General features: G+C 48.9%; 1 protein-coding gene across 4 annotated transcripts; it reads right to left on the reverse strand.

Moving 5' to 3' along the window:
- Nucleotides 1–228: 228 nt before the first annotated feature.
- On the reverse strand, nucleotides 229–27,255 carry kcnq4 (potassium voltage-gated channel, KQT-like subfamily, member 4). Of its 4 annotated transcripts, XM_086013628.1 has the most exons (16): nucleotides 26,954–27,255; nucleotides 14,770–14,860; nucleotides 13,391–13,517; nucleotides 13,122–13,297; nucleotides 12,456–12,578; nucleotides 12,100–12,210; nucleotides 11,909–12,004; nucleotides 11,745–11,833; nucleotides 10,339–10,503; nucleotides 8,534–8,554; nucleotides 7,877–7,933; nucleotides 4,643–4,872; nucleotides 4,474–4,576; nucleotides 2,836–2,967; nucleotides 2,634–2,772; nucleotides 229–2,520 (listed from the first exon to the last, which is right to left on the reverse strand). In XM_086013628.1, exons 1-16 carry the CDS (start codon nucleotides 27,253–27,255, stop codon nucleotides 2,314–2,316), a joined length of 2,169 nt encoding a protein of 722 aa, XP_085869754.1. In that variant the 3' UTR covers nucleotides 229–2,313. The 4 variants fall into 4 exon arrangements, with proteins under 4 accessions (XP_085869754.1, XP_085869755.1, XP_085869753.1 ...); XM_086013629.1 differs by lacking the exon at nucleotides 7,877–7,933; XM_086013627.1 differs by having other exon boundaries at nucleotides 4,474–4,872.
- Between the last annotated feature and the right edge of the window lie 11 nt (nucleotides 27,256–27,266).

Raw genomic sequence — 27,266 nt, forward strand, 5'->3', positions numbered from 1 at the left:
GAAAAGAGCCCCGAAAATGGTCGAATCCCCCGGTGAATTCCGTTGGAGGAGTTCTGGTGAAAAGAGCCCCGAAAATGGTCGAATCCCCCGAAAAACACCAACTCTAGGCTAAAATGGCAGACGACGTCCCATTTAGATATTCGTGCATTTCATGTCTGTCGGACACTCACGTATTTGAACGTGCAATTTTGCAAACCTATTTTTTAACAAATGAGAGCTTGGACTGCATACAGTCTAAAGATCCTTTTATTGAAACAAATAAATTAATAAGTTAGTCACGTGAGCTACTTCTACTCTCGGCAGACGCACGACAACATCATCATCATCATCATCATCATCAGGTGTGGAAATCGGCTACATCGCTGGAAGAAGGAAGACCGTGGTAGTGTAGCTTAGCATCGCTAGCTTAGCATTTTATTGCTTTATTCAGTGTGTCATCGCTATTGGAAGGATTGTGCGGGGCTGGAATGTCAAAATGGCGGCAAGTCAACGGGAGAGTGACGTGACGAGCGAGAGAACGTGCAGGGAAAGAGAGAAAGAGAGAAAGAAGGAAAGAAAGAAAGAAAGAAAGCGAGCGAGAGAGACATGCAAATGCATTCAGGCAGGCAATCGCTCGCTCTGGCACGCTTTTAGCGCCCTCCGGTGGCCTCAGAGGTAGTTGCGCCATGCCCGCTGGGTTAGGATCGGTGATGTCCATTTCATGAGGCACACCTGTGCAATCACATTACGAGATCCAATGAAATAGTCCTGCCTTGATTGCTGAAATAAAAGCTTGAGGTATTCATTTACTCAACTTCAGGGGCTTATGCGCGGTAAGGTGTTTATCATGAAGGAAAAGTGCACTTATTTTCCCAAGTATAAAATGTATCCACATTCAGCATTAATCACGAAAGCATTTAAAGATTTCCTGTGATAGTTGCAAGGAGTGACAATTTACTGAAATGTGGCGAATAGCAGGCGCCAGGTGCCTATTATGTGTTCATTTGCGAGGAGGCCAGTCATTTAAAAAGGAAAAAAAAAAAAAAATCATAATTTTTCACACACGTACGACTTCAAATCCTTTGTTCTGAAATCGTCTCTGGGGGCTGCGCGGTATTGGAGAAACATGCGATATGCTATATGGATGTTGACTGTAGCCATATTATTGCGATATTTAACGTGTACCTAAACAAATGACATTATTATCTAATGGAAGAAGTACATTTTTTCATGCGGCAAAATAAGCAAGCACAATGAGGTCTTGTAGTTTCCCTCGATAATGTTCAACAATTGGGTGACGATGCACATTTAAGTTTGCATCTGACTGGTCTAATTGCGATAAAAGGGTACAATTCAGTCCGAAAATGATTGCTGATGTCTTTGCGATATGCAAATTGCACATGCCATTATCGCGATATCGGATGTTTTTTCGATTTGTTGTGCAGACCTAGTGGGGTGCTTATTTACTGAACTGCTGCTGATATTGTAAGGATTTTATGAGAGCTAAAGTGCTGAAACTTTGAACGTTTAAAAAAAGGCGCTCTGTTGAACCTTTTTACATTTGACTCCATTAAAAATATACAAATCAAATAAGCAATATATTACAGTCAAATATATGAATTTTGACCCGATTAATCAAGGTATGGTATTTACTAAAGAAATTCAATGTTTGTAATGGCAGAGTGATTTTATTGGATCTCGGGACTAAACGGTGCAGGTGTACCTAAAATGACCATTAGAAAAAGTCAATTGGTGCTTGTTCCTGTGTTAGAAAAGTTGTTGTTGTTGTTGGTTTTTTTTTTTTTTTACATTTCCTTCATTTTTACAAGACATATTTTCAACAGGGGAATCTCATCGACGTGCGGATCCTTTGAGAAGACGGCGGCGGCGGCGCGACAGAAGGCACACGTCTCCTTTTTGCCAAGCGTCCTAACGAGCGTCTTCGCCTACCACATGCAACATTGTTCTTCGAGTGGCGCCCCGTAATGCCGCAAATGCGTAAACGTGGCTCTGGCGTGCATGATGCCAAACATGGGGCGGTGGGGTTTTTTTTTGTCATTTTTTGCACGTGGGCTAAGAGCCTTACATTCGTCACAATGTCCCGCACCGCCCCCCCAAAAAAGTAGCTTTGTTTTGGACACCCTTGAGACCATACCTGTGCGATTTCTATTCAGTGTACCTCGAGGGACTGGATGGGAGTCCTATTTTGCAAGCGAGCGCTGATCCGCAAGAGGCGCGCGCGGGTGGGCGGCTCTCGGTCCAGCGGACAAACCCCCCCCCCCCCCCCAGGGCCAAAAGCCAAGGCGGTCCGGCTAGGACTCCAAGGCGGTCCGGCTAGGACTCCAAGGCGGCGCTGTCGGACTGCGAGAGGGTGTTGGCGGAGGGGAAGAGTTCCCTTTGCTCCGTCGGGCTGTGGTAGTCCGACGTCAGCTCGGCGTCCGGCAGCAGCGAGGACAGCGCCAGCTGCGACGACGAGCCTTTCTTCAGGCACGACGAGTACAGGTTGAGCAGCAGGTCCAGCTTGTTCTCGATGGACTGAATCTGGAGAGCGGGCGCAGCGGGCCTTTCTTCAGGTTGAAGGCATCCATTTCAAGCAGGTCACGTGACCACGACGACGACGACGACGACGACGACGACGACGACGAGCGGCGTACCTGCTTCTCCACTTTGACCACACGTCCCATCATGCTCAGCTCATCCAGAGAGTCCAGTTCCGGCGGCGTCTTCTCGCCCTTTTCCGGTCGCGCCTTCTTGTCGGCCTGGACGGCGCCCCGCCCGATGATCTGGTCCACCCTGCCCCGCGGGACGGCAGGTGGTGAAAAGTTGCCGATCGTTGCCAAGGTGGCGGCCTCCTACCGCATCTGCAGGCTCTTGATGCGTCCCAGCATGTCCAGGTGTCCCGCCGAGTACTGCTCGATGACGTCCTTCACGTCGTACGGACGCAGCGTCTCCTTGAACTTCCTCTTGGCCACCAGGAACTTCAAAATCCTGCCCGCCAGCGCACAAAGACAAGCCTTGGGCGCTTGCTGCCCACCGACGCGAGCGAGCGCCGGACGGACGGAGCCGAAGATGAATTGCGGTATCCGATGACCTTATCGTTCGCAAACGGGCCCGTCAAAAAGAGCGCCGATGATGAGGATGAAGATGAGACGTTTGGCGAGTCGGCGGACGGCGTGAGCCGGCGTCGCTAAATGGAATGCGGCCTCAAAGCTGTTAAGCGACGCGCGCCGTTGATCAGGTCCGAGTGGCGAAAAATACGGCTTTGGAAAAATACCAGGGCGCCGGATAACGCTTTGAGCGATCGATAGCCTGCGCCCGGGCATCGGATCTCAAGCTGACCGGATGAAACGCAACAGAGATAACGCGGTCGCTGTAAACGCGCAATCGGGATTCAAACTGAGCTCACATCGCCCTGCGTACTCACGGAGAATGTCACGCCATTCTTAGCGAGCTATGCAGGACCGTACGCGCTTGAATGCGGATCGGATCTGGTGCGACGTCATGCGCACAAATACACAATGAGAGATACACGATGAGTGTCAACGGTCAGTGGAAGCGCAACCCGGATCACATTTGGATGGAAACCAGAAAAGACTTTCCTTCTTTCATCGTTGGCCCTTTGGGTCATTTCCGATGACATCGTCAACACGCGGGTTTCCTTTTGCCAAAGGTCAAACAGGATGCGCTAGCCAAGCAGGTACACGAGAAAGCGCTGCTAGTCCGCAGTGATATGATAGCTTGCTTTTCAATTTCTGTCTAAATTTATTTTGCAATTCAGCAACGGGCAGCTTTTGGCTTTGGTGAGCGATACTCTCGCCCCCAGACCCCCCCCCCCGCCCCGCCGCTCATGCACTCGCCGACGCTTTGAAATTGAACACAGGCTGGCGAGCTGGTTCTCACAGAGGCAGCAAATCTAGCGCGAGAGCATCGCGTCGGCAGGCGCCAAGCGAGAACGCCGCAAAAACGAGAACGGCGGAAGACCTCCGCCAAGGCCAAACAACTTTACACGGTTGGATACGCCTTACCCTCTTCAAAATCTTCCGTTGTCGGCAAAAAGGAAAGGAAAACATTTGGAGCAAATCAAACAAATGGGAAGATAGATACGATTTTAGTTTGAAGGTAGAAATGAACTTAGCTTGCCAGAAAGTAAACAAGTACAGTCGTATAGTACACTAAAATGATGGGTTCCCCTCCCCCCCCCCCGGGAGTGGATGACTCACAAGGCAATCGAGGTGCAGAGCGTTTGGAAATTCATAATAGCAGAATGTCGACTGACATTTGAAACGGCCTTTGCTTTGGCCAGCGTACAGGCGCAATCTGGATCCGATCCGGATTGAAATCAGTTCAACGTTGCGTCGGCCTTTTACAATGACTGACATTCAATCCGAATTCGAGCCCAACTGAAATCAGGCGACAGGCCTCCAGGATTGTCTCGAAGGTGCCAACGGCCTCGGCGGGGGCGGGGGCGGGGCTTTCGGTTTGCGCGCCACTGACCTGACGGCTCGGATGAGCGTCTTGACGGCGGGAACGACCTCGTCCGCGGCCACGCGGCAGTAGCCTCGCTCGTCGGCGCCGTCGTCCTCGCCCAGACCCTCGGCTGGGGACAGACACACGCGGGCGCGCTCAGCGGGCGGGAGCGGCGGCGCGGCAATTTGCGGCGTACCCTCGACGGGAGGCCTGGCCTTGAGCCGCAGGGACGTCCGGAAGCGAGTGCGGTCGTTGAAGCTCCAGCTCTTCTGCACCTTCCCGGGGCCGCCCGCCTCGGGGACCACGTTCTCCTGGCTGGGCGAGCGCCTCACGCCGGGCCCGGCCTGGGGCGACGCCTTGCTCCGGGTCGCCTGCGCCGAGCGCGAGTTGTTCGTTCGGATCCTGTCCCGGAAGCCCGCTTTACTGCTGGGGACCAACGGGGGAAGAAGGGCTGAGCTCGGGCTGAGCTCGGGCTGAGCTCGGGTTGAGCTCGGGTTGAGCTCGGGCTGAGCTCGGGCTTTGCATCGGGCGGCTTTCGGGATCGGTTGCCCTCTGCCGCTGCTAACGCGGATGCAAGCGGAGGAGGTGGTGGCCGACGACCCGGGAATGCTTCAAGCTCTCGACGATACCTTTCTTTATTCATTCACTAAAAAGATGTTATTGTTAAAAATCCCTTCAAAGTAAACTGTTACACGTCAATTCAAACGTCTATACGGAACGAAAACATGACAATCAACTCATTCTCATGTTGCATAATTAGACAAACACATTTTTCTTTAGGAACGTTTGAGTCGATATATATAGATATAGATATAAATGATAACCGATACGTCAATCAGAAAATGTGGTTTTCCTTGCCCTATCATTTGTCAACTGCGGCTTTGCTTTGCCCTTTGGGGCGATACAATTCAACGTCATCAAATTGGACGACGTTTTCCGCCCACTGGGGTCGGAACATCGGCGGCGCGAATAAAAGGGATGCGAGTTGGCTAACAAACTGGGAACGCTGGCAACGTAGACAAGCGGCGAAGCGTGAGCACGGCAAGTGGCATCGTCCGCAAAGCGTCGCCACGGCAACGGGAACCAGGCCCGACCGGCCGATCTCGCCGCGGCTCGGCCGATGCTGGAAAACGCCGTCAGGACACAAGACGCGCTCTCCTAATCGCATCGCAGGAGGGATTAAGCATCCGAATCCACTTCAAAGCGCGCACACACACACACACACAAATGAACACGCTTCAAAATAAATCAAGTAGTCAACAAAAACGCAAACTAGCGACATTCCGAAAGCGCCGGCACGCACCCGTCCATCGGCAACACACGTTTTCGCAGATGCGCGCGTTTTATTGGATGAAACCATGATATACTCTCGTGTGTGTGTGTGTGTGTGTGTGTGTGTGTGTGTGTGATTGTGAGCATAGGGCAGTGAAGGTCTGGAATGATTCAGAACATGGCCACACAAATGCAGGTACAGTACATCCTTTTTTAAAAAGTCTACACACCCCTGTTCTCAATTGCTAGCTTTTTGTGATTTCTATTAAAAAAGCTCTGTTTTTGAATGTAAAAATGAACTGATTATATTTGAAAACATACACTTCATAAAACGTAAAACTACAAAATGTCATAACATTAAATTCTCTTTGGTTCATACTATGATGCTTTTTACCAGCTTTTATTGCATTATTCAACTTAACCTGTAAATTTTCCCTCATATCGCTACTTCAAATGTAAAACGACATTTATATTGTATTTAGACGTTGTCATTCCGACTTTATATGTCAAACGATTTTTTTTTAAGAACGTTACGACAAATGTAAAATGACATTTATCCATCAAATTAAGATGGTCTTGGCTCATATTATGACTCTTGAGCGTAAAATGCCATTTTTCATCTCCATATTATGACTTCTGACTCTCCGCGTCACACACGACTTTCACATATTCACGATACACTTTTTGTCATGAAAAATTGCGACTTATTATTATAGTAGGACTTTTCAGGTATTGTGTCTCTTTTTTTCTCGTTTTTACATAAAACAGACTTTTTTTCTTTTTTTTTTTCTTTCTTCCCCCCCCCTTCCAAAACAACTTTTCAGATCAAACTACTGCTACCTTTTTTGGGCCATTTTTTCCCTTGGGTCATACTATGGCAGATCTTTTTCACGTCTAGCGAAAAGATGTCCCTGTACAACTCAAGCGAAAAGCCTACTGGGACATCTCCAGTCGATTTGGAGTCTGCGTGTGCCGACTCCTATTTAACATGCAACAAACTACTGTACTGTTTGTATTTCTCCCGGCGTTGGTGTGGCCACGGGCCCGGTGAAGCTTGAGATGATTTTGGGGGGCGGCAAATGTCCATGCAAAGGGAAACATTGGCGCTGGTAAATAATAAAGAGAGAAAAGTCAGGCATGCTGAACGATTTAGACGCCAGGCGGCCTTCCCATTAGACATGCTGGACTTTGTCACGCTCGTCAAACATGGGCGACTTCCGCCGCGGGTTCGGCACATGCGTTCTATGCCTTGAGGCTTCCGCCGCTTGGTTATTGAAGAGCGGCGCGAAACAAAGTCGGCTCAAAACGTGGCCTTCACGGTCGAGAGAACTCAGTGGAGTTGAACATTGACGGAGCAGGGACAATCAGCGTCATTGACTCTCAATGTGCAAATGCTGACAATTTTTGTTTTTACACTTTTAGTGGAACAAGAAACAACAACAGAGGCTATTTTTATTTGAATCGATTGCATCTTTTTATCCCATAAAATGCTTTACAACCTCAGGCGTCACATCACGTACGCAGAGGAATTGATTCAAATTTGGAAGAAAAAAAAGTTACTTACGGCACTGCGAACAATCTTTGCATACATTTGAATTTTGTCTTCAATTTTTCCAGCTATTTTCGTTTTGTTATGTTTTAAATAAAAAATATATTTCGTTTCAATTTGTTCAACTCACTCCAGTACTTTCAAGTGGCATCATTTGTATTATAATGACTGATGCCAATGGTATACACTCAAAAATTGGAAAAAAAAAAAAAAAAAAAAAAATAGGGTCTTATTCATTGCAATGTATAAAAGGTGGTACATCTCAAAACACTTCATTTGAAAATTTCAACTTCAGAAAAATCATACTTCAAACACTTTTGTTGTTTTTTGTCATTTCAAATGTATGCGATGATTTCAATCAAATGTGATCATTATATTTTGTGTGTGTCATTTTGAACAATTTTAAACATATCAATTCCCAAATGAACATCAGGTAACGATGTCATACTACAAGTCAGCATTTCCATATTGGAGGCTAATTTTCTCCCTAAACGGCAAGCGCGCTTGACTGACAGCTCTGGTCCGCCAAAAGGGTGCAACAGGCAAGGCGAGTAAAGGTCAAAGGTCAACAGCTGGCGGCGAGGGTGCACAGGCCGCGCGCGGGGATACCTCTGCTTGCGTCCGGCATGAATCCGGAAGAGACCTCGCTTTTTAGCGAGGACTTGACTGGAGGAGGAGACACATAAGGCAGAGTGGGTGAGGAGGGAGTGGGGGGGATTGTGTGGCGGCGGGGCGAGGGACCGGGGGGAGTCTCAACGCACACACGGATTGGCCACTTCATTAGGTACGCCTGTCCCATGCAAAAATGGATTTCGTTCTCATGAAATGTGTCCTTCTTCCAACTGCTTTTCAAACATACAATGGAACCTGTTTTTCATTTTCATTTGTTTTGTTTTCACGATGCACATTTTCAATCCCATTATTGCCACTGATGGACTAACCTATTCCAGGAAGCGTTTTTTTTTTTTTAATCGCAGTCTTGCATTGGATCTCTTCTCCAGCTGAAACTAATGTTTTGTCCAATGACGGCAGTTTTTGGAGTACGGGGACGCTCGATGAGTCGTCAGATTTTGGACCGGCAAGGGGCGCTGAGCATGCGGGACACCTCACGGGTATACGCGTCAACAACAACAATTCCTCCGTACACGGCAGTAACTTTGCTGGCTATCCTTCTGGAGTTCAACAAAAGCGACAAGTTAGGCAAGCAGAAAGCGTTCGGGCCCGGCCGGCGACCCAAAACCGAGGCTGAGGACGTGAAGCACAAACCTGCGCGGCGCTTCGGGCCTCCTGAGGACGGACGGGGCAAGAAGGGGCCGCGATTGGGTGGGTGTCATGACGGTGGCCACGAAGAGAAAAAGGGGAAGAAGAGTGAAAAGCGCTGAGGATGATAATGATGATGAAGATGAACACAAAAGATGGACACACGCAGCGACACTGCAAAAACTTCAATTGAACCAAGGTTCAAGACCTCCGATGAAATTCAGTCCCCCGCCCCCCCCAAGCCAAGTTTTTGCAGCGTACGAGTTTTAAACTGCAAAAAAAAAGCGGCCGTGAAAAAAAACAAGGTGGGAAAGTCATGAAATGGGCAAAGATGACATCATTTCAGTTAAATTATAGGCCAATAGAGCAGAACGTTTTCACTTCTAAAAAGGCATCAGGAAAACCAAAAAAACATGCTAATCATCTACGGAAAACGATATACTACTAGCATTACATCAGGTCTGTCCTTGAAAAACACCTTTGCCCGGTTCTTTCATTTTCAAAACGTCTTATGTTAATGGGGCTTCCGCGTTACAGACATCCGATTAACGTGAACATTTTTAAAAACGGCGGCATGGTGACGAGCGTGTTTTTCACAGGACGGCGACGCGGTATATGCTGCCTAGACGCATAGGGCCCTACCCTACTCAACTCAACTGTATTCAAAAGGGCTGAACACGCCGTACAAAGTGCACAAACAACAGACATTAGTGAACATCTGTGGAAAAGCTGGATTTAACAAGTGCACCAATTTGCCCGTCCAATTTAAAAATCTCTGTCCTTTTTGAAATCCAAGTTCAAGACCGTCAGCTTTAGATAAGGCCGCAAGGGGACCCAAGTCAGCAAGGTGGGACGTACAAGGGCCACTGGGACCAAACATCATCACTTCTCTTTTCATTTCATTGACATTCAAGAAATTCAGCGCCATCACAAGGCTTTGATTTCCGCCAGACAGGACAAACGTGGAGAAAGCGTCCTTTTCGCTCAGCCGGACGTAGATCTCACTTTCATCGGCATAGCAGTGAAAGGAAATACCAGGCTTTCTTAAGATGGGGTAGCCAATACAATCAAGAGCAGGGGCCCCGAAACGGAACCCTGTGGAACTCCATACGACGCAGGGGCCCCAAAACGGAACCCTGTGGAACTCCATACGACGCAGGGGCCCCAAAACGGAACCCTGTGGAACTCCATGCGACGCAGGGGCCCCAAAACGGAACCCTGTGGAACTCCATGCGACGCAGGGGCCCCAAAACGGAACCCTGTGGAACTCCATACGACGCAGGGGCCCCAAAACGGAACCCTGCGGAACACCATACGACAGTGGGGCAGAGCGAGACTCGGAGCACCCAAGGCCAACACCAAAAGGTCTGTCTGCCAAATCGGATCCAAACCACTCGAGAGCCCTACCACCGATGCCCACCTGGTGCTGTGAATGAGCCACTGGGAAATACTGTGGTCCACCAAGAGCAAAAAAACGCTACCTATACCCAGAGCGAAATGTGACACACGCCTACACCCACCATTCACCGTCACAATTTTCCTAAACTTACTCCTGAACGGTAGTCAAAACAAGTTATGACGCTGTTCTTTCGGCAGATCATTTTGCTTTCATTGAATTATTCCTCATTTCATACATTTCACATTTGTTTTTTAGCTCAGTTTTTGCAGTGTATACAACAGAGTTAGTGCATTAATTCGTTGTTAGACGCACGGCAACACACAAGCTCGGGTGTTCGTGTGTGTGTGTGTGTGTAAGTGTGTGTGCGTGCGTGCGTGTCCCTGTCACGTGGGCAGCGGTGCGAGGTGCGTACCTGTCCCCCGACATATAGGGGGCGCTGTAGGGCCGCAGCCCTGACAGCGGCATGTGGTGGTAGTTGGCGCTGTACGGTGGCGGCGGCGGCGGCGGCGGCACCGCCGCCGCCTTCTTGCTGGCGTTCCGCTGCCGCTGGAGGTGACTGAACAGTAGCGTCAGTTCTCTGACGGCCACGTGCACAAAGTAAACATAAAACATGACAAATTCAACACAACGACAAACAAAAAAACAAAACCCAACACAACAGGGAATGCAGAAGGCCAAATCAAAAGAGGCAAAAAGGCCGAAATCAGGGTGCCGGCGCTTCAAAGGAGATGCACGACAGAGAGGACGCATTGAGTGGAAGCACAAAATGCTTCATCGCACGCTGCTTACGCAATACGCAAGCCGGCGTCAAGTCCAAAACCTCGCGCTTACGCATTTTCATCAACTTAACGCATGCCGTCATTCCAAAATGCTCATTTGCTGAAGGCGGTTATCCAAGATCGCGCGAAAGCCGCGGTCGTCCGAATCATCATTGGTGCCAATTCCAGCCGACACAACGCTTTTGTTAAGCCGCAGTCGTGTCCAAATCATCAAAATCGAAAATCATCCGCATTTGTGGAAGAGAGTTGTTGTTGTTGTTGTGGTCACCAAAAGTCAGCCTTACAAGTTTGTCGTCAAAAGTTCTCCAAATATTTCTCATGCTCCTCTCACGTCTTTTTCTCGTCTGGATTCACGCTCGTGTTTTGGTGATGCAAAGTTTGAATGGCGGCTTTTGTTGTTAAAGGAATTTGAAAGGCGGCTTTTTTGTCACGCAAATCCACACTTCTTCTTCTTCTTCTTCTTTTACCGAATGAAGTCACACGTGCAGGTTTTGATCCAAATTTGAGCTCACCGCTCTTGGTTCTCTAAATCCTTGCTCACGTTTGTGATTAGCATAACTTCCTACACTCGAAAAACTTTGGGGGTTTTTTGGGGGTGATTGGTTGGACCCAATTTTGGGAGTCAAAACGTCTTTATGACCCAATTTGGGTTATTTTTGATCCAACTATGTTCAGAGCGCAGGTGAAATCAGAACGTCTACTTTTCCATTTCCTTGCTTCTTCTCTGTGGCTCCTCTCCTTCGAAGCAAATGAATGAAATGAATGAAGGGAGGGGGAAAAAAAAGCACAATGTCAGAAAATAAATCAAAAAGAATCCAACGGCGGCGTCACGGGGAGATAATTCAGTTCCGAGGGAGGAGATCATCGAAAGCATGAGTCGGCGGGGCGAAATGTACTGTATGTGTACACGAAACGGACAGGATGTGCGCGTAGGTGTGCGAACGCCACGGCTAACGCCACGGCTAACGCCAGGACACGTGCGCGACCAGCAAAGGCTCCCAAGACACGCGAGCGGCGGCGGCGGGCCGGCGAGCGCTACCTGAAGGAAGGCAGCATGCTGTCGTAGAAGTACCAGGTGGCCGTCAGGTAGGAGCGCTTGGCGTCGGTGGAGTAGAGACGCCACGCCGCCTGGCCAACGCACGCAGGCAAAGGTGTTGACGCGCAATAGCGCAGCGCGGGCGACGCGGGCTTCGCGGCCGCTACCTGGATGAGGTTGGCGGCGGGCATGCGCCGCTTCTCAAAGTGCTTCTGCCGGTGCTCCTCCTGAACCTTCAAGGCAAAGCCCGAGCCCAGAATGCCCTAAACGCATTCACAGACCAGAGTGAAAAGAGAGGGCGGAGGACAAAAAGGAGAAACGCTCGCCCTCAAACAATAGGAGTTAGCGCGAGACTGACAGCGGGCAGGGCAAAGAAGGAGACGCCCAGGAGAGCGAAGCCGGCTGCCAGCAGACGGCCTTGCCACGTGCGAGGGATCTTGTCGCCGTAACCGATGGTGGTCAGCGTGATCTGGCAAATACATTTATGGGGGGGGGGGGGGGGGGGGGGGTTCAATCATCAACAAGGCTACATTTCTCAAACATGAATACAAATACATGAGCGAAGAAGCCGTACGATGACTGTATTTCATTCCAGGTCATTGCTGTTGTGCGTAGGTTTTCCACTTTCATGTAATTCATCTCACTTTGTGAGTTACCTCTCCAAAGTCTACCTAATCAAGTGGTCAGCCTCCACAAAGCGGCCGCGCTACTCACAATGCCCCACCAGAGGGAGTCTGCATAGTTGCTGAAGTCGGTGTTGTCCTTCTCGGCCAGGTAGACCAGGAAGGATGCGAAGATGAGCACCAGGAAGCCGATGTACCACGCCGTGATCAGCTCCTGCGGGAGCGACGGCAAGTCAAGGCCATCCATCACGGCCGCCGGAACGCCGCGCTCGTCGCTTTCCGCGCTCGTCGCTTTCCGCGCTCGTCGCTTTCCGCGCTCGTCGCTTTCCGCGCTCGTCGCTTTCCGCGCTCGTCGCTTTCCGCGCTCGTCGCTTTCCGCGCTCGTCGCTCCTCATCAGCAAGAACGCCGGACGCCAAATGAGCCTTCCGGTGGACTTTGGCCTCCGTAATCACGGAAGGGCCGCTCGCCGCTTATTCTTGAGCTTTCGTCCCATTAAGCAGCCATTAGGAATCTCGGAGAACGCCGTAATCGTATCGTCAGCGTTCACCGTCGGCATCCTGATCGCTCACTGTCAAAATATTAGGCACGTTCTGATTTGCCCGCCGCTCACTCGTCATGGCGGCTTTTCGGCTTTGCGTGAAGAAAGACCCCTAGCTTGATGCTAACACACAAGGCAAAACGCCATACGCCGGCTAACGGAAGTAGCGTCGCGCTTGCGGAAGGTGAGAGGATGTCCCCGGTTTTGCGCCGTCTTACCTTGCTGTGAGCGTAGACGACAGATCCCAGCAGCTTCCAGGTGCCGCCCCGCCGGTCCATTCGCACCATGCGCAGGATCTGCAGGAAGCGCATGCTGCGCAGCGCCGACGTGGCGAAGATGTTGCCCTGCGTGCCCGCCGCGATCACCGCCAGCGACGCCACGAACACGATGAAGTCTGAGGAGGAAGAGCGGGCAAAAGGAGAAGAGGAAATGGCGAAAGCGCAGAAGGGGAGGCCGACGAGGATTCGGCAAGTGACGGGCTCCCGACCGATGACGCAGAAGGGCTTGCGGGCGAAGCGCAGCCGCCCCTGCCAGCCGCGATATCGGCAACAGCAGCCCGCCGCCCAGATCCTGACAAAGTACTCCAGGCCGAACACCACGATCATCACAAACTCCTGCCAAACGGGACGGACAGAAATGCGCAAGGGGGTGAGGTGACACAGCCTGGACAATTTGCCATGTTTGCAGGGGGAGAAAAACAGACGGTGTTCAATTGTACATTTCGGGAAAAAAAAAAAAAATCAAGGATTTCTGTGGCAATCGCTCTCAAAAACATCAAGTAAATCAACATGTAGCAAAGCTTGCAGTGAGCAGAGTTTTTGCAAAGTAACCGATGCCAGAAAAGTCAATGGAGTAAGGTTCCGCAGGCGAGTCAAGTCGGCACACGGCGTTTTGCGTTTCCCTACGTGTCATAGACAGGACATTGTGCGTGTGTGTGTGTGTGTGTGTGTGTTGCAATTGAAACAAGAACATCTCTTGCATTTCCTGAGTGAGGTTCCATGGGCTGAAAAGTTAGCAAAGTCGCTTTTGCTGTGGCGCTTGATACTTTTCGGAATGATCGGCTTCTTCTTACACACCCGTCGGTATTGGCGGGATGTAAGCGGCGCGGCGCGGCGCGGCGCGCCGCGGCGTCCGCATCGGCCGTTGACGCGGCGTGAAAAGGAGGCGCGGACTCAAAGCGAGGAAGGCGAGGAGGCAGGAGCGCGGGCGAGGCGGGCGAGGCCGGCGTCCATTAGGAGGCCGCATCACGGCAGCCGGCAGGGAGGATTATTATGGGACGGCTATTAGGATTAGCGGACGGCGTCTGCGATTTCCTGCTCGCTCGACAGCACCCGAATCCCCCGCGCCGCTTAGTCGGCGCTCTGCCGACAGTAACCGCGCTACGCTCTCTGTCTGCGTGAGCGTTTCACGCACCTTTTTGTGGTCAACTTCCAGCGCTTTTCAAGCACTTTCTACCTCAGATGTTAAGCTTTTCATCTCGCACCTGCGCTCGAGCACGAGTCATATACGAGTATGGAGCTAGTATCGAAAATTACAATTGATCTTTAAAATGATTCTATTCATTTGTTATGTAATGAAGTTTTATTGTTTTTTGGACAAAGAACAAGCTATTCTGGGAGAAGAACCGATACTATTTCAAGTTCAAAATAATGAATTCTATTTGATTGTGGTCAAAAAAATGAGTCATGAGATTTGAAAAAGAACGTTGAATATCACAAAACAGAACTTTGGTTTGAAGTGTTTTGTTGGAAAACATTTTTTTTCAAGTACAAGAGGAAACCAGTGTGTGTGTGTGTGTGTGTGTGTGTGTGTGTGTGTGTGTGTGTGTGTGTGTGTGTGTGTGCGTGCGTGCGTGCGCGCGTTTACCAGTATGAAGAGACCTTGGTTGGCGACCCTCTGGTGTTCGGGGATGGTGGAGAAGACGGACAGCACCAAGCAGCTGAACACCAGCAGAAAACTGAAACACAACACAGGACAACAACAATTGAATAATAGTAATAATAATAATAATAATAATAATCCGAAGCGTCTTTGTAGGTGTCAAAAGTGCTTGAATGAAGTAATGGCCACTTCAGGTGGAGAATACAACAGGGCATAAATTTTGCTTCCATTACGCGGTCCGCTTGGCGGCTCGCTGGCGTTAACGTAAACAACAAGACAGCTGCTGAGAACTTTTCTTGTTTCTTCATCCCGACACTTTTTCATCCTTCGCGTCGGGACGTTTGCCGGAAGGCCGTTTGCGTTTTAACACAATGGAAAGTTTGCGTTGCGGCCCAGCTGGCGGCAGCAGCAAGCGCGTGAAGAGCAGGAGTGACGCAACCCACGCGGTAAATCACAAGCGCATGCCAAACACGATGCGAACATGAAAATGTTGGGGTTTTTTTTTTTTTTTTTTTTACAAACTGAAAACACTGAAAACAAGCAGCAACAATACCACAAAGATAAAATCAACAATACAATTAAGAAGAAAGGCAAAAAGACCCCAAATTCAAATAGTAATCATAAAAGATGAACATTTTAAAATGATGAAAACATCAGCACTCTTGAGGAAATGTACTGAAAAATTGTGTAAACGACAATTAAATACATTAAATACAAAACTATGTGTTGAGGGAAAAGGTTGAATTTATGTTTATTGATTTGGACATTTGCCATTTTATAAATATTGGATTGTCATTTTCGATTCTATTTATCTTTATTTCCTATTGCTCAGATTTTCTCTGCGCATTCTCGACTTTTAAGCTGCCACGATGGCCGTGAGGTTTAACAACAAAGTTCTGCAAATGCAATTTGCCGACCTGATCGCTTAATGGGCGCCGGCGAGGAAGGGGGCGAGGCGGGCTTTTACGGCCATTTTTGCTGTCGGCGTCCATAAGCTGCTCTCACGTTACCCCGTGAAAATATTCCAGCCCGATAACGAGACATTAACCGGCACGTGATGGCACGCGCGCCCATTTGATTCAATCAGCCGCGAATGATGGACGACGAGCTAAATACGCGGCGGGGGGGGGGGGGGGGGGGGGGGTGAAGCGCACGCCAGCAAGGAGGGAGGACCGGGGATTCCGGGACGGGATGCACTTGAACACTCAATTCTCCCGTCCTCTTGTAAACAGCGGTTGCCTTGGTTCTTTTTTTAAAGGTGAAATCAACCCAAACAGATTTTTTTTCCCAAGAATATGTTCCATGCAGGCCCACTAGTTGAAACGGGGCGTTCTGACGAATTGATATTGCGTTTGTGGAATAAGAGTTAATCCACCCCTTTTTTGCCATCTCTGGGGCGGCCATTTTGTCACTTCTGTCTCTGTCTCAGAACGGCTGGATTAACTCTTATTCCACAAAAGCAATATCTATGAGAATGCCTCGTTTCATTCGACTAGTGGGCCTGCCTAAAACATAGTCTTGAAAAAAATGGTTTGGGTTTGGGTCTTTTTACCCATTAAGGCACCAATATGCCAATTTTGTGAAAACTGGGCCTTCAAATAAGGACTAGTCCATTTTACACCTCCTCCAAAAGCAACCCGCCCCAAAGGAATGAGAGGATGAAGTTGAGTTGTCATTCTGGATCCTCTGTTTTAACTCTGCTGTCGTAATGTTGCGGGAAGTGTGTGAAAGGGGTTTTTGGCGAAAGCCAGAATCGTTCAACTCTTTGCCATGACACTATCGAGCTTAAACGACGACGAGAAGTAGAGCCGGGAAAAATGACCTTATTGAGAGGTAGAATCAGAGACAGGATGCTGACTGTGTGTAAGGGGAATTCCGCAGCGCTGCAACCGTAGCGTCACGTTTAACAGACACTTCTCCCTCCCCGTCACGGTGAAAGCAACCGACGTCCTCTTACTGCCTGATTTTGGGATGTGTTGACGCTGCGCCGAAGGCGGAGGCAGATAAATGCCGGACCTTGTGAGGACGCAAGATCTCTGGGCGAACGCGATGACGACCGTGTGCGTATTGACGCCGCAAACGTGCCGAGCAGGAAGCAGACAAAACTAGCGAGCACGAAACGCACCGGCGCAAACAACAACAGTGCCGCCACACACGTGACCCTTGTGCCAGTGCACCTGACACAAAGGTGACTTTCCAGAGCAGCAAAAAACAAAAGGAAGAAAAAACGACAACACTAACAAAAAATCTGAGACGTTAAGTGCTTTTTTCCAAAAGTGCTGACCAAGCGACACAGAGGCTCAAGTGCAGGATCGCCACCTCGCCCGCCTCCCCCCAGGAAGATGGAGAGGAAGTAGAAGGAGTGGGGTGAAAGGGGGAGTTGTGTTTGTTGGCTGACGTGACTAAAAAAAAAAAAAAAAAAAAAGGATTTGCTTTCTGGGAGCTCCCGCGAATGCCCATCAATTATTTATTTGCACGAGAAGGTGCAACATGGGCATTTTGCATCACGCCATGGCCAACACATGCTACATGCTCACCAACGGCCAATGGGGCGGCGGTTGTGTGAAACAGACCAGACAATTGTAGTAAAAGGAGCGGCAGTTGAGACGCAACGCCGCCTGCCTGCAACACAATGCCGCCGTGTCCAGTTTGACGCCAGACAGTCCGAGTGAGGATCGGCGAAAAAACGCCAGCTCTTCTGTCGTGTGAAAGTTATTTCCAATCAACAGTGGCCCCCTTTACAGCGCGCGTAAGAGCCATCAAAAGTATCCTGCGTGTCGCTAGCTCGTGTGTGAAAGGCACGGCTGGCCAAATGCCAGGTCTTCTGTCGCAACTCTAATTGCAGAAACTTTTTCACAAACTCTGCGTGAAAAAGGGCTGTCTGTGTTGTTTTGGTGCCGTCAGATCTTCTGCGACGGCGCCGCGCTGGTTAAAATGTCAGCGGCGGGTGGTCCCGCCGCTAATTGGCCGCCTGCCGCGAACAATACGGCGGATAAATGTCAGCGACGCTTTCAGCTTTGTCGCTGACACTCCTGTGACTGCGTGCGTGCGTGCGTGCGTGCGTGAAAGAATTTCATCCCAAGCTCACGTGGCTCTTTAACCAACGACAACGACGCCGCTTTAACACAGACCACCAACGCAGCCAAGCTTTATTCAAAGAAAAAATGCTCTCGATGCGAGCAGGGTGGAAAAACAAAACAAAAAAAATGAACACCAATCAGTCTGATTGGTGTTCAATTTGAACCGCTGTCCCAGTTTTCTTGAAACACCGTACACGCGTACACCGTCCTACCTCGGAGAATGTCAAATTTGGGGCTTGACTTTATCCCTTCATTCGGTCGTCTGTTCATACACAACGGCAAGCCGGGAAAAACAGTGGGAAAATGTCCGGATGCATTTCCCAAATCGGCAGCCGTCTCGTACGTTTATTGACGGTAAACGCGGCGCAAAAAGGTTTCGCGTGGTAAAAAGCAGACGGCGGAAAAAGACGACAAAGGGGCTGCCGGCTGCGCTGTTGTCACTCGGTTACTGCGGAAACGGAAGGCACAACGGGTTGCCGTTAGCACCGGGGCTAACGTTAGCATCTGGCATTTTATGACATGGGAGAGATTGGGCCAAAAGATGACGGGCGAGTCGAGTGCAACGTCCGCTTAGTGCAAAGGCGTCTTGTGTTCTTTATTTGACGCAGCTGCGTGCTGAACTGCTTTGGCGGCCTTCAAAGCTCAAAGCTCAAAGCTCAGCTGCGGCGGCGGCATCGGCGGCGGCATGGGCACGCTTTTTTTGGACAACTTACCTTCCGGCTCGACTTTGTTGTGAAGGCAGCTTGAAAACGGCGCTGACGCTAGCGACGATCAGTCATTTGTCAAGGCCACGGCGTGTATTAGCGGTGGAGCAGCCAGGACGTGAGGTCACGTCAGGTCATACTGGGCTAGCGTTAGCATCAGAGCTAACGTGTACAGTTCTTGGGCAGACCCAAAAAAGTCAACTCCATGACTTTTGGGTGTATGTATTTTATGCGCGGCACTATTAAGCTAATTTGCTCAAGTTCTTTGCAGGTTTGTTTTTTTCTTTGTTTTTTAGATTTAGCAGGGCTGTTGAAATGTAGCGAGCGTTTCGATTAGAAAAAAAAATGGACAAAATTTTTGACAAAGAATTATTGCTTGAATGCAGCTGAAATAGACAAACATTCAAAGTTTGAAAAAACAACTGATGTATTTTCAATAACTTGAGATTTTAACAGGAGGATTGTTCGGATGCAGTTTGTGTGAGGATTTTTTTTAAATGGCAGTTTTTGTGCATTATTCCAAAACAGTCAATTATTGTACAAGCTCTTTAAGATTTCAACATTTTATTTTGAATGAAGAAAGAAAAAGAAATCTATATTCATTTTTGCATTATATTCAAAGTGTATTAACAGACACGGACACGTGGTGTGTTGTAATGCGAATAATAATCTGCTGATTGGGTAATTCAGGCATTTTTAGCCTGCGTAATTACGGGTGGTCGTTAACATTTTCTGTTGACACTTTCCAGGGTAAACGCACACATGCGTGAAAGCACGCACATTTGCCCAATGTGCACACGCCAATCTGGACACACACGCACACAAAAGTGCAAACTCACACACACACACCGTCACCCTCTTACACTTTGTCACACACACATTCACGCAGTCTCACTGGCCGACTCTCGCGTCCTCACATTGTCATACACACAGAATCACGCAGGCACAAGCGTTCCACTCACACACTGTCGCACACACTTTCATAGTCTCGCACACACGTGTCCACAAACTCGCTCGCTTTACACAGACTCACCCGTAGTTTCACTTGACGCGCACTTGCACACAGCTGCGCTCGCACACGCGCTCAAATTCAGAGTCAGTCAACGCAACGCACGCCCAGACACCCCGACGCACTATCGCTCAGAGACACACACGCTCACACGCACCCCCGCTCTCGCACGCAGGCGGACAAACGCGGCAGGCCAGGCAGACCTTATAAATACCGTCCCCGCGCGTTGTGATTGTGTTTGAGGCCGGTCGCCATGGTGCCGCTTCCTGCCGTGTTTACAGTGAGCGCCGCCGTAAATTAAGGCCATCTCAACAACACTTAAGCACGTGGGCGCAAAGCGGCCCAGGCGCCTGGACCGAGGCCTTCGCACGACGCGCCAACACAAAACGTCTCTAAAAGGCCAGCAAGACGGACGCCGCCTCTTGATGGAAGCTTATGGAAAAAAAAAAAAAAAAAAAAAAAAAACAACACACTCACACGGGCTCTAATGGAGGCGCGCGCGTGCGTGTGTGGGCGTGTGTGTGCGATCCAAACATGCTGACACGAGAATACAGCGCGGCACGCTTTTCACCGCAATGTCAAATAATGCGAGCGCTTACGCCGCGCTGTGGTTTGCGCGAGGCCGCGAGCCGAGCGGCGGAAACAACAACGGCAGCAACAACAAACGCAGTATTCACGCAACACAGGAATCCGCTCCAAAAATTGGAATCCGACCCTCTGGCCCAAAAAGTCAGCTAGCTAAACACAAGTCTGAGCCGCCGGGCAAAGGGCCCCTGGCGCTTCGTGGACGGACACACAAGTTGGAAGGAGACGAGCTGGGCCTCCATGAATCCAGATAGGCCTAGGACGCTACACTTGACCGTGGGCAGTTCTGCCTGAACGGGTGGGAAGTGGCACGGCTGGCGGGCAACCCACCCACCCACCCATCGCCCGCATAATCAAACCGGTGGCCACGTCGCCTCGCCGCTCCTGGTCAAAACTTTGCGCCTGCTTCTGGTCCGCCGGTGGTGACGCTCAATCGGCGATTTAAAGCCGCGTGAGAACCAAAAGACGTGTAGCGGGAAGGAGAGAGAGCTCCCAGATGAAAACAAAGCGGGGAATGTTGATCGCCCCGGCCAAAAACGCCACCGCCGGGCCGAGGTCTTTCAATCTTGGAGTTATGAGTAACCCTAGCGACAAGTCACAAGCACATTTTAGTTTGCGGGCACCAAGACCGAGCGCCAAACCGGACCGCTACAGTATAGGCGGTATGCAAAGATTGCGGGATAGTTAACGATATTGATCATTTTAGATGTACCCGGAGAGCCTCAAAAAACAGTTTCCTGCCAGGGCTCCCCTTTTATTCGCAGCAGCGAGCACTCCGATCGCCTGGAGTCGCCCATTGGATTTTATTCCCCCCCCTGTCCGCTTCCGTCATGTTCGATCGCGTCTCTCATTGTGCAGCGGTCCTGACACAAGTGACGTGACCACTTGACCCCATCCCGGCGTAACGGAACCTTAAGCCACCCCAGCCAGCCGGAAAATAAAGCGAAGCCAGACTCGCCCTAACCAAAGACATGCTACAACATGGCAGACCCGAAGCGGATTAAAAAGTCGCAAGCGAGCCACTTTGAGCGTGCGGCGTAAGTGAGATCATCGCAAGTTGACTCCCAAAAAGTTCTTTGCGGAGTCCAAAAACTGCAGGCGCAACACGGCGAGGCGCCCGGTAAGAATAGGCCCCAAATGCCACGGTATTCCTGGCCCGCCTTGACCCACAATCCCCTCACATAAAGGCGCATTGCCGCCGATTAAGGGGGCGTCAGCGCCGCCGCGGATCGACCGCCTTGCACGGGGCTCGGGGTCTCCTCGGGCTGGACGCTCGCTGCCCCCGGAAAGAGAAACGGATGATAGAGCCGGCGAGGTTAGAAGGGACGCCGCGCAGGAGTCGGCAACAGCGCGGCTACCCGGCAACGTTGGCGTCCCCGGAAAACTTTCCTCGAATTTCACGTGGCCATAAAATAGGCCTCTGGAATTCCCGCAAGACGGGGGCGTTTCATGCTAAGCGAAAAGAAGAACAATCTACGACTCAAAAAAAAGAAATAATAATCCTATTAGTCATATTTTTGGCTGACTGCGTGGGAGCCACTGAGAGTAGGCTAGCTCCGACTTGAGATCATTTGGCTTTTTTGAAAACATGAAACGCTAAAACTTCCTCATCTCTAACCGCCGAATCTGAATGTGAGCGAAAAAAAAAAAAAAAGTTTGTCATCAATTCTGGCAGCATGAAAACTGACATTTTGCGGGGTTACCTGAAAATGTGCTAACCCTTTGATGATTTGATTATAGAACATCTCAAGTTCATTTGGGGTTAATGGGAGGCCCGTTTCAATGTCGGCAGGTGTGTGCTGACTCCCACTTCACATGAGATTCAATGCGATAGGCTCACTCAACACTGCCACATACTGACGTCCCCTCGAGATACCATTTCATTCGTTCCGTAGTCCAGATGGCGCAAAAGTCGGTTTTCATAAGATTTCCGAGCAAATTCTCCCGAAAGCGCTTTTTGTATTTTACTTGGCACGGAGTTAAAACCAAAGCTTGGAGAGGTAGACGGCGAGGTGGGATGGGAGGGAGGGAGGGAGGGAAGGAGAACGGCGGTTCAATTAGAGTGGGAAGCCCGGCTAATGAGAGATCCAGGAAGGACGAGCGAGCGGGGGGGGGGGAGGGGGGAGAGAGAGAGAGAGAGAGAGAGAGAGAGAGAGAGAGAGAGAGCGTGAGAGTGAGAGTGAAGGCATCATACAGGATTGTGAATGGTTACACCGGCCGCTGACATGAACACATAAAATGTAAATATGTCCAGTTTAAAGAACACAAACGCACAAAACAACAAGAATAAAAAAAGGCCATTTTGTGACATCATCATCTGCCCTGTGAGGTCGAGCGCATTTCGCCGACTCAGCCAGAAGCAAAAATGGAAAAGGCGGCGAAATGGAGGCTGCAACGTTTATTTGCAGCATCCCATTGGTTTTGGTCAGATTTCGGCATATTTTCAAATATTGGCAATTAGAAAATACAAATTGCTTTAAAGCGGCAGTCAACCCAAACATATTGTTCTCAAGAATAAACAACAAGGACCGACCACGGCTCCGATTCCGAAAAAAGGTCAGCCGTGATTGGTCGTCGTGAGCAGTTGTGATGTCGTTTTCAGTCGAAGGAAGACAAAATGGCCGCCCCCAGAGATGGCTAAAAACCAGTGCGTTTGGCTGCTTAACTTATATTCCACAAACGCAAAATGAATCCGAATGCCGTGTTTCAACTAGAGGGCCTGCTGGAAACATATTCTTGAAAAAAAGATGTTTGGGCTGACCTCCGCTTTAAAACACACTTTTGAACTTTTTTTGTTTTGTTTTTTTACATTTTGTTATTCATTCCTTTTATGATTGATGTCATCTTTTTTTCTCTTTTTAACGTACAGAATTTGTTTATCCGTTTCAACATTTTTTAAATGTATTCACTCATTTTGTTTATTCAACTTTATTACATTTGTTTTTTAATGCTTTTTGTCTTTTATTGTTTGTATTCGTTTGTGTATTTAGTTGTTTCTTTTACATTTAAAAATTACTTTTATTCATTCATCATATGCTTTGTTTTCAGTTTGATTTTTTTTGGACCATTTTTTGAAAATGTTTATTTTCTACTACTACTTGATTTAATACTATAGTTACATTTTTACGTTTGTTTTTTATTGTTTTGTCATTTCTTTATTTGTATGTACTTATATTATTGTATGATGTTTTTAATTGTCTTTGTAATATTTTATTGTGCTTTAATAATGCATTAATATTTATATTTTTCTGTGTTTTTTTAATATGGCTTTTGGAAATTTTTTTCCGTCTTTTTGTTATCATTGATTCCCCCCGACTGGTAAACTATCCCACAAACACTGAAGTCAGCCCGTCGTATTTCGAAGTGCTTGGTGAATGTTTCCGATACAAAAAGTGAAGAACATGAAAGCATCCTTTCCTATTTGTGAGGGCGGCCCGCCGCCAACATTAAGAATGTCAACTAGAAGCCCCTTTCACGCAAGCAACCGTGCATGGAGGGGCCACAGGGTTCTGTTGGGGCTTTCTCCCAGCTCATCTATAAATACGACGACTTTCGGCTCAAGCTTTCCTAAACACACGCACACACGCACACACACATACAGTAGCTGGAGGGAGTCTGGGCCATAAAAGGTGACGGGATGTTTTCCTGCACAGAGCCAAAGCTTGAAGCCGACTTACAGCCCACAAAAATCATTTTGTGGTATTGAAATGAAGGAGACATTCAATTTGCTCCAGTAGTCCTTCAACTAGTCCACAACGTCATCACGCTGGGAACCGGCAGCAAACCTTCCTCCACAAGGTAAAAAGTCGCCCATTAATAATAATACTTGGACTGCACATCTCGCCTCAATCAATTATTCATGGCTACTCTATTTCTACCCATCAATCAATCACTCATCAATCACAAGACCACGACTCGCTTCTCATCCAAAGCTGCACTTTTAAGACTATGACCGGATTTCCAAAGACGTGATGTGCTTTTTTTTTTTTTTGTTTTTGTTTTTTTTAGGCTTACACTCTGGACAGATTTAGCCTGGAGTCTCGTAGTCGGTGAAGGCCCTGCTGGGACCCAAGGGTGCGGGCATGTGACGCGCTATATGCGGCCCTGGGTGAGGGGTCAAAGGTGAAAGCAAACATTGGCAAATGATCCCTCAAGAGAACATATTTTATTCCTGATATTTGGGGGCTTTAAACTTTATACAGCCGATATAAAAAAGTCTACACACCCCTGTTTAATGCCAGCTTTTGAAAAAAAAATATATATATATATATATATATATATATATATATATATATATATATATATATATATATATATATCATGTCAAAACATTTTCCATCATTACTGTGGCTGATAAAGTCAATTGAAAAGCCTTCTAGAACAGCTTCAGTTGATTTGTACTGTATCAGAGGCACTTGTTGGCAGGTGTGCGCTAAGTCCCGTTGAGCTTTAGCTTGAATGTGACTGGCTCATTCTGAACACAGCCACATTCCCAGTTACAAGAGGGTGTGCACACTTATGCAAACACACAACCGCAATTTGTACTCCCCCAAATCAAAAAGGTTTGTTTTGTTTTGAATTCAATTGCGTTCTACAGCTCATCCTAATGTTTTGAAATTTCGAATTATTAATGTTGGTTTCATTCGATTTACTTCACAAAATTGAGGAGGGGTGTGCACACTTTTTATGACCAGTGTAACGTGTGAGTGCCTGTGCAGAAATACTTTTGAAGAGGACGCTAAATCTCAGAGACTTCAAGTGACCTCTTCAAACAAGCGCGCAGATTTTACTGCCAGTCAAGTGGAGCGACTTGACCCAACGCAGACAAAGATGTTTTTGTTTGTTTACATTTTTTCCATGGCTGGATTTGAAGAAAAAAGCAAAGAACTTTTCCAAGATGCTACAAGATACACCAACAACTTTGGATTTTTTTTCTAAAGTCAAAAAAAAAATCCGTTTGGCTATGACAAAAAGTAGCTCATCCTGTTCTAATTGCACACTCGGCACAGTAAATGGCATGACATCACTGCTTTTTATTTCACAATTCACCTTTCCCAAGTCAAAAGTTCAGATGTTAAAGTTCAGATGTTAAAGTTCCGCGACAAACTGAAGACTGATTAAGGGATCACGGGACGTTAGCGCTGCGCTCCTCCACGCTAGCATGCGGCTCGATTCAATTAGCAAAGATCAAAGCCGCCTTACGGGGTGCTTTGTTCGGAAGAGGCCCCCCCCCCCCCCCCACACACACACACCCCCACCCTGCACCACGTGGCTCTCACACAACCTGACAGGAATCTCAAAACGCGCTTTCCTGCCACGTGAAACCGGATCCTGGCGGGCGAGCACACGGCGTGTCGTTGGGCTGGCAAAACAAAGTCCGGGATTTCCCTGGGAAATAAATGCGCCATGGCATCAGCGAGGTAGCAGCTGCACGCGCAAAAGGCGCGGCGCGGCGCGGTCCGGGGAGTGTCCGAATACGAACGGCGGGTCCGCGTCACGTGCCGGGCGAGCAGCCGGCGGAGGACAACTGTTGCCCTACCCTGGCAAAGACAAACCAACGCTGACACACTTTCTATATAAATAAGCGGCGGGTGAACTTTGACTTTAGACGGCCGCGCTGATGCGGCATTCTTCATTCGACAAGGACAATAAAGCGACACCTCGCGAACAAAGTCATCGTCCACACGCTGACTAAGGTCCTGACTTTGTCACTGTTGACATACGCAACGTTCACAGCAAATTCGGATTTTTCGTTAAAGACGATCTTTTTATGTCGTCGCTCACATTACAAACGCAGCTTGCGTCACCTTTTGACTTGTGCCGTATTTTTCAGACCATGCGAGTTGCACTTTTTCTTTTTTCATAGTTTGGCCGGCCTTGTGACTCAGGTACGATTTGTATATATCGTCACTGCCCTGTGAAAAACACTTACCGCTATGTCCATTTGATCCTATTTTGACGTGAATGGGATTTCTGCGTTGCAGGCATCCCGTTGACGTGAACATTTTTGGAAAATGACAAAAGTGGACATAACTGTTTTTTCACCGGACAGCGGCAAAATATGGAAACTTCCGCTTCTATGGACGAAAAAGTTGCTCTTTTTAGTTTGAACTGGCTTAGGTGAAGGTGGCGGTAACGCCCCCAAAGTATTTGCCAGCCGCCAAAAGAGAGTAGAAGAAGAAACGGAAGAAGACCAAGTAGTCAAGTAGTCATGGCAACTCAAGGGTGACTTAGATAGCACATCACTTGGTCATTTTGCGATCGACTCCAACAAAAGACATCGCATTCGGGACAGGTGTGCCATTCCTTCATTCTCGTCACATCGTAGCTTGACTGTTTTTAAAGAGCAAAAGCTGCGTCTCGTCCAGGGCAGGTATGTTAAGTTTTATGCACCCAATGATCATTTGTATTCGAGTTCTGATGACTACGCTCTTTCCCCCAGAAAACGGACATTGAAAAAAAAAATTAAATCAATAAAATACTTGGCGGCTACATAGCCAATTCTCAAGGGATTCGAACTTAATCAAGAACAAAACGCACGTCTCGTTTGGGAACCCAAAGCCTGCTTTCTATGGCATGCCGTGATGCATGGCTCGTGTCAAGATGAGCTGATTTGAATCTCCAAAATCCCCCACCACGTGATTTCATTAAGTGGCAATTGAAGAGCGGAGCTCCTGCGGAGATGACGCACGGCTGAGATGCTGCCCGCGTAATTGGAAGATGCATCAAAAGAGCACACGTGAGCGGCCTTCGTTTCGCTTGGTGTTTTGACGTGCGAAAAGGAGACTCACATGAAGACGTGGTAGATGAAGGCCCATCCGCGCGGGCGCTCCAGCACGTTGTACAAGTAGTTCTGCAGCTTGCGGAAGCGCTTGCTGCTCTGGGACGCGCCGGCCCGGGGCCCCGGGGGTCCCGGCAGCGGGGTGCCCAGCAGCCCGGTGCGGTGCGAGGGCAAGCCGCGCTCCGGGGTGGACGGCTCGCTGCGCTCCGTGTGCACGGCGGTGAGGGCCACGAACTCCACCCGCCGCTCCGGCGACGACGGCGGCGGCGCCAGCATTCGGACGCCGCCGTTGTTGGACGGGCTCCCCAACATCAACCTCTCCG

This window comes from Filicampus tigris, chromosome 18 (assembly GCF_054856515.1).
Source record: "Filicampus tigris isolate MCC_2025a chromosome 18, RoL_Ftig_1.0, whole genome shotgun sequence".
NCBI classification, from domain to species: Eukaryota; Metazoa; Chordata; class Actinopteri; order Syngnathiformes; family Syngnathidae; genus Filicampus; species Filicampus tigris.

Coding starts and splice junctions, on each gene's coding strand:
- kcnq4 (XM_086013627.1), bottom strand. CDS start 27,255: ATGTTGGGGAGCCCGTCCAACAACGGCGGCGTCCGAATGCTGGCGCCG. Junction 12,211..12,455: donor ACTCCCTCTGGTGGGGCATT/GTGAGTAGCGCG, acceptor TGTATTTGCCAG/ATCACGCTGACCACCATCGG. Junction 2,521..2,633: donor TGGTCAAAGTGGAGAAGCAG/GTACGCCGCTCG, acceptor CCCGCTCTCCAG/ATTCAGTCCATCGAGAACAA.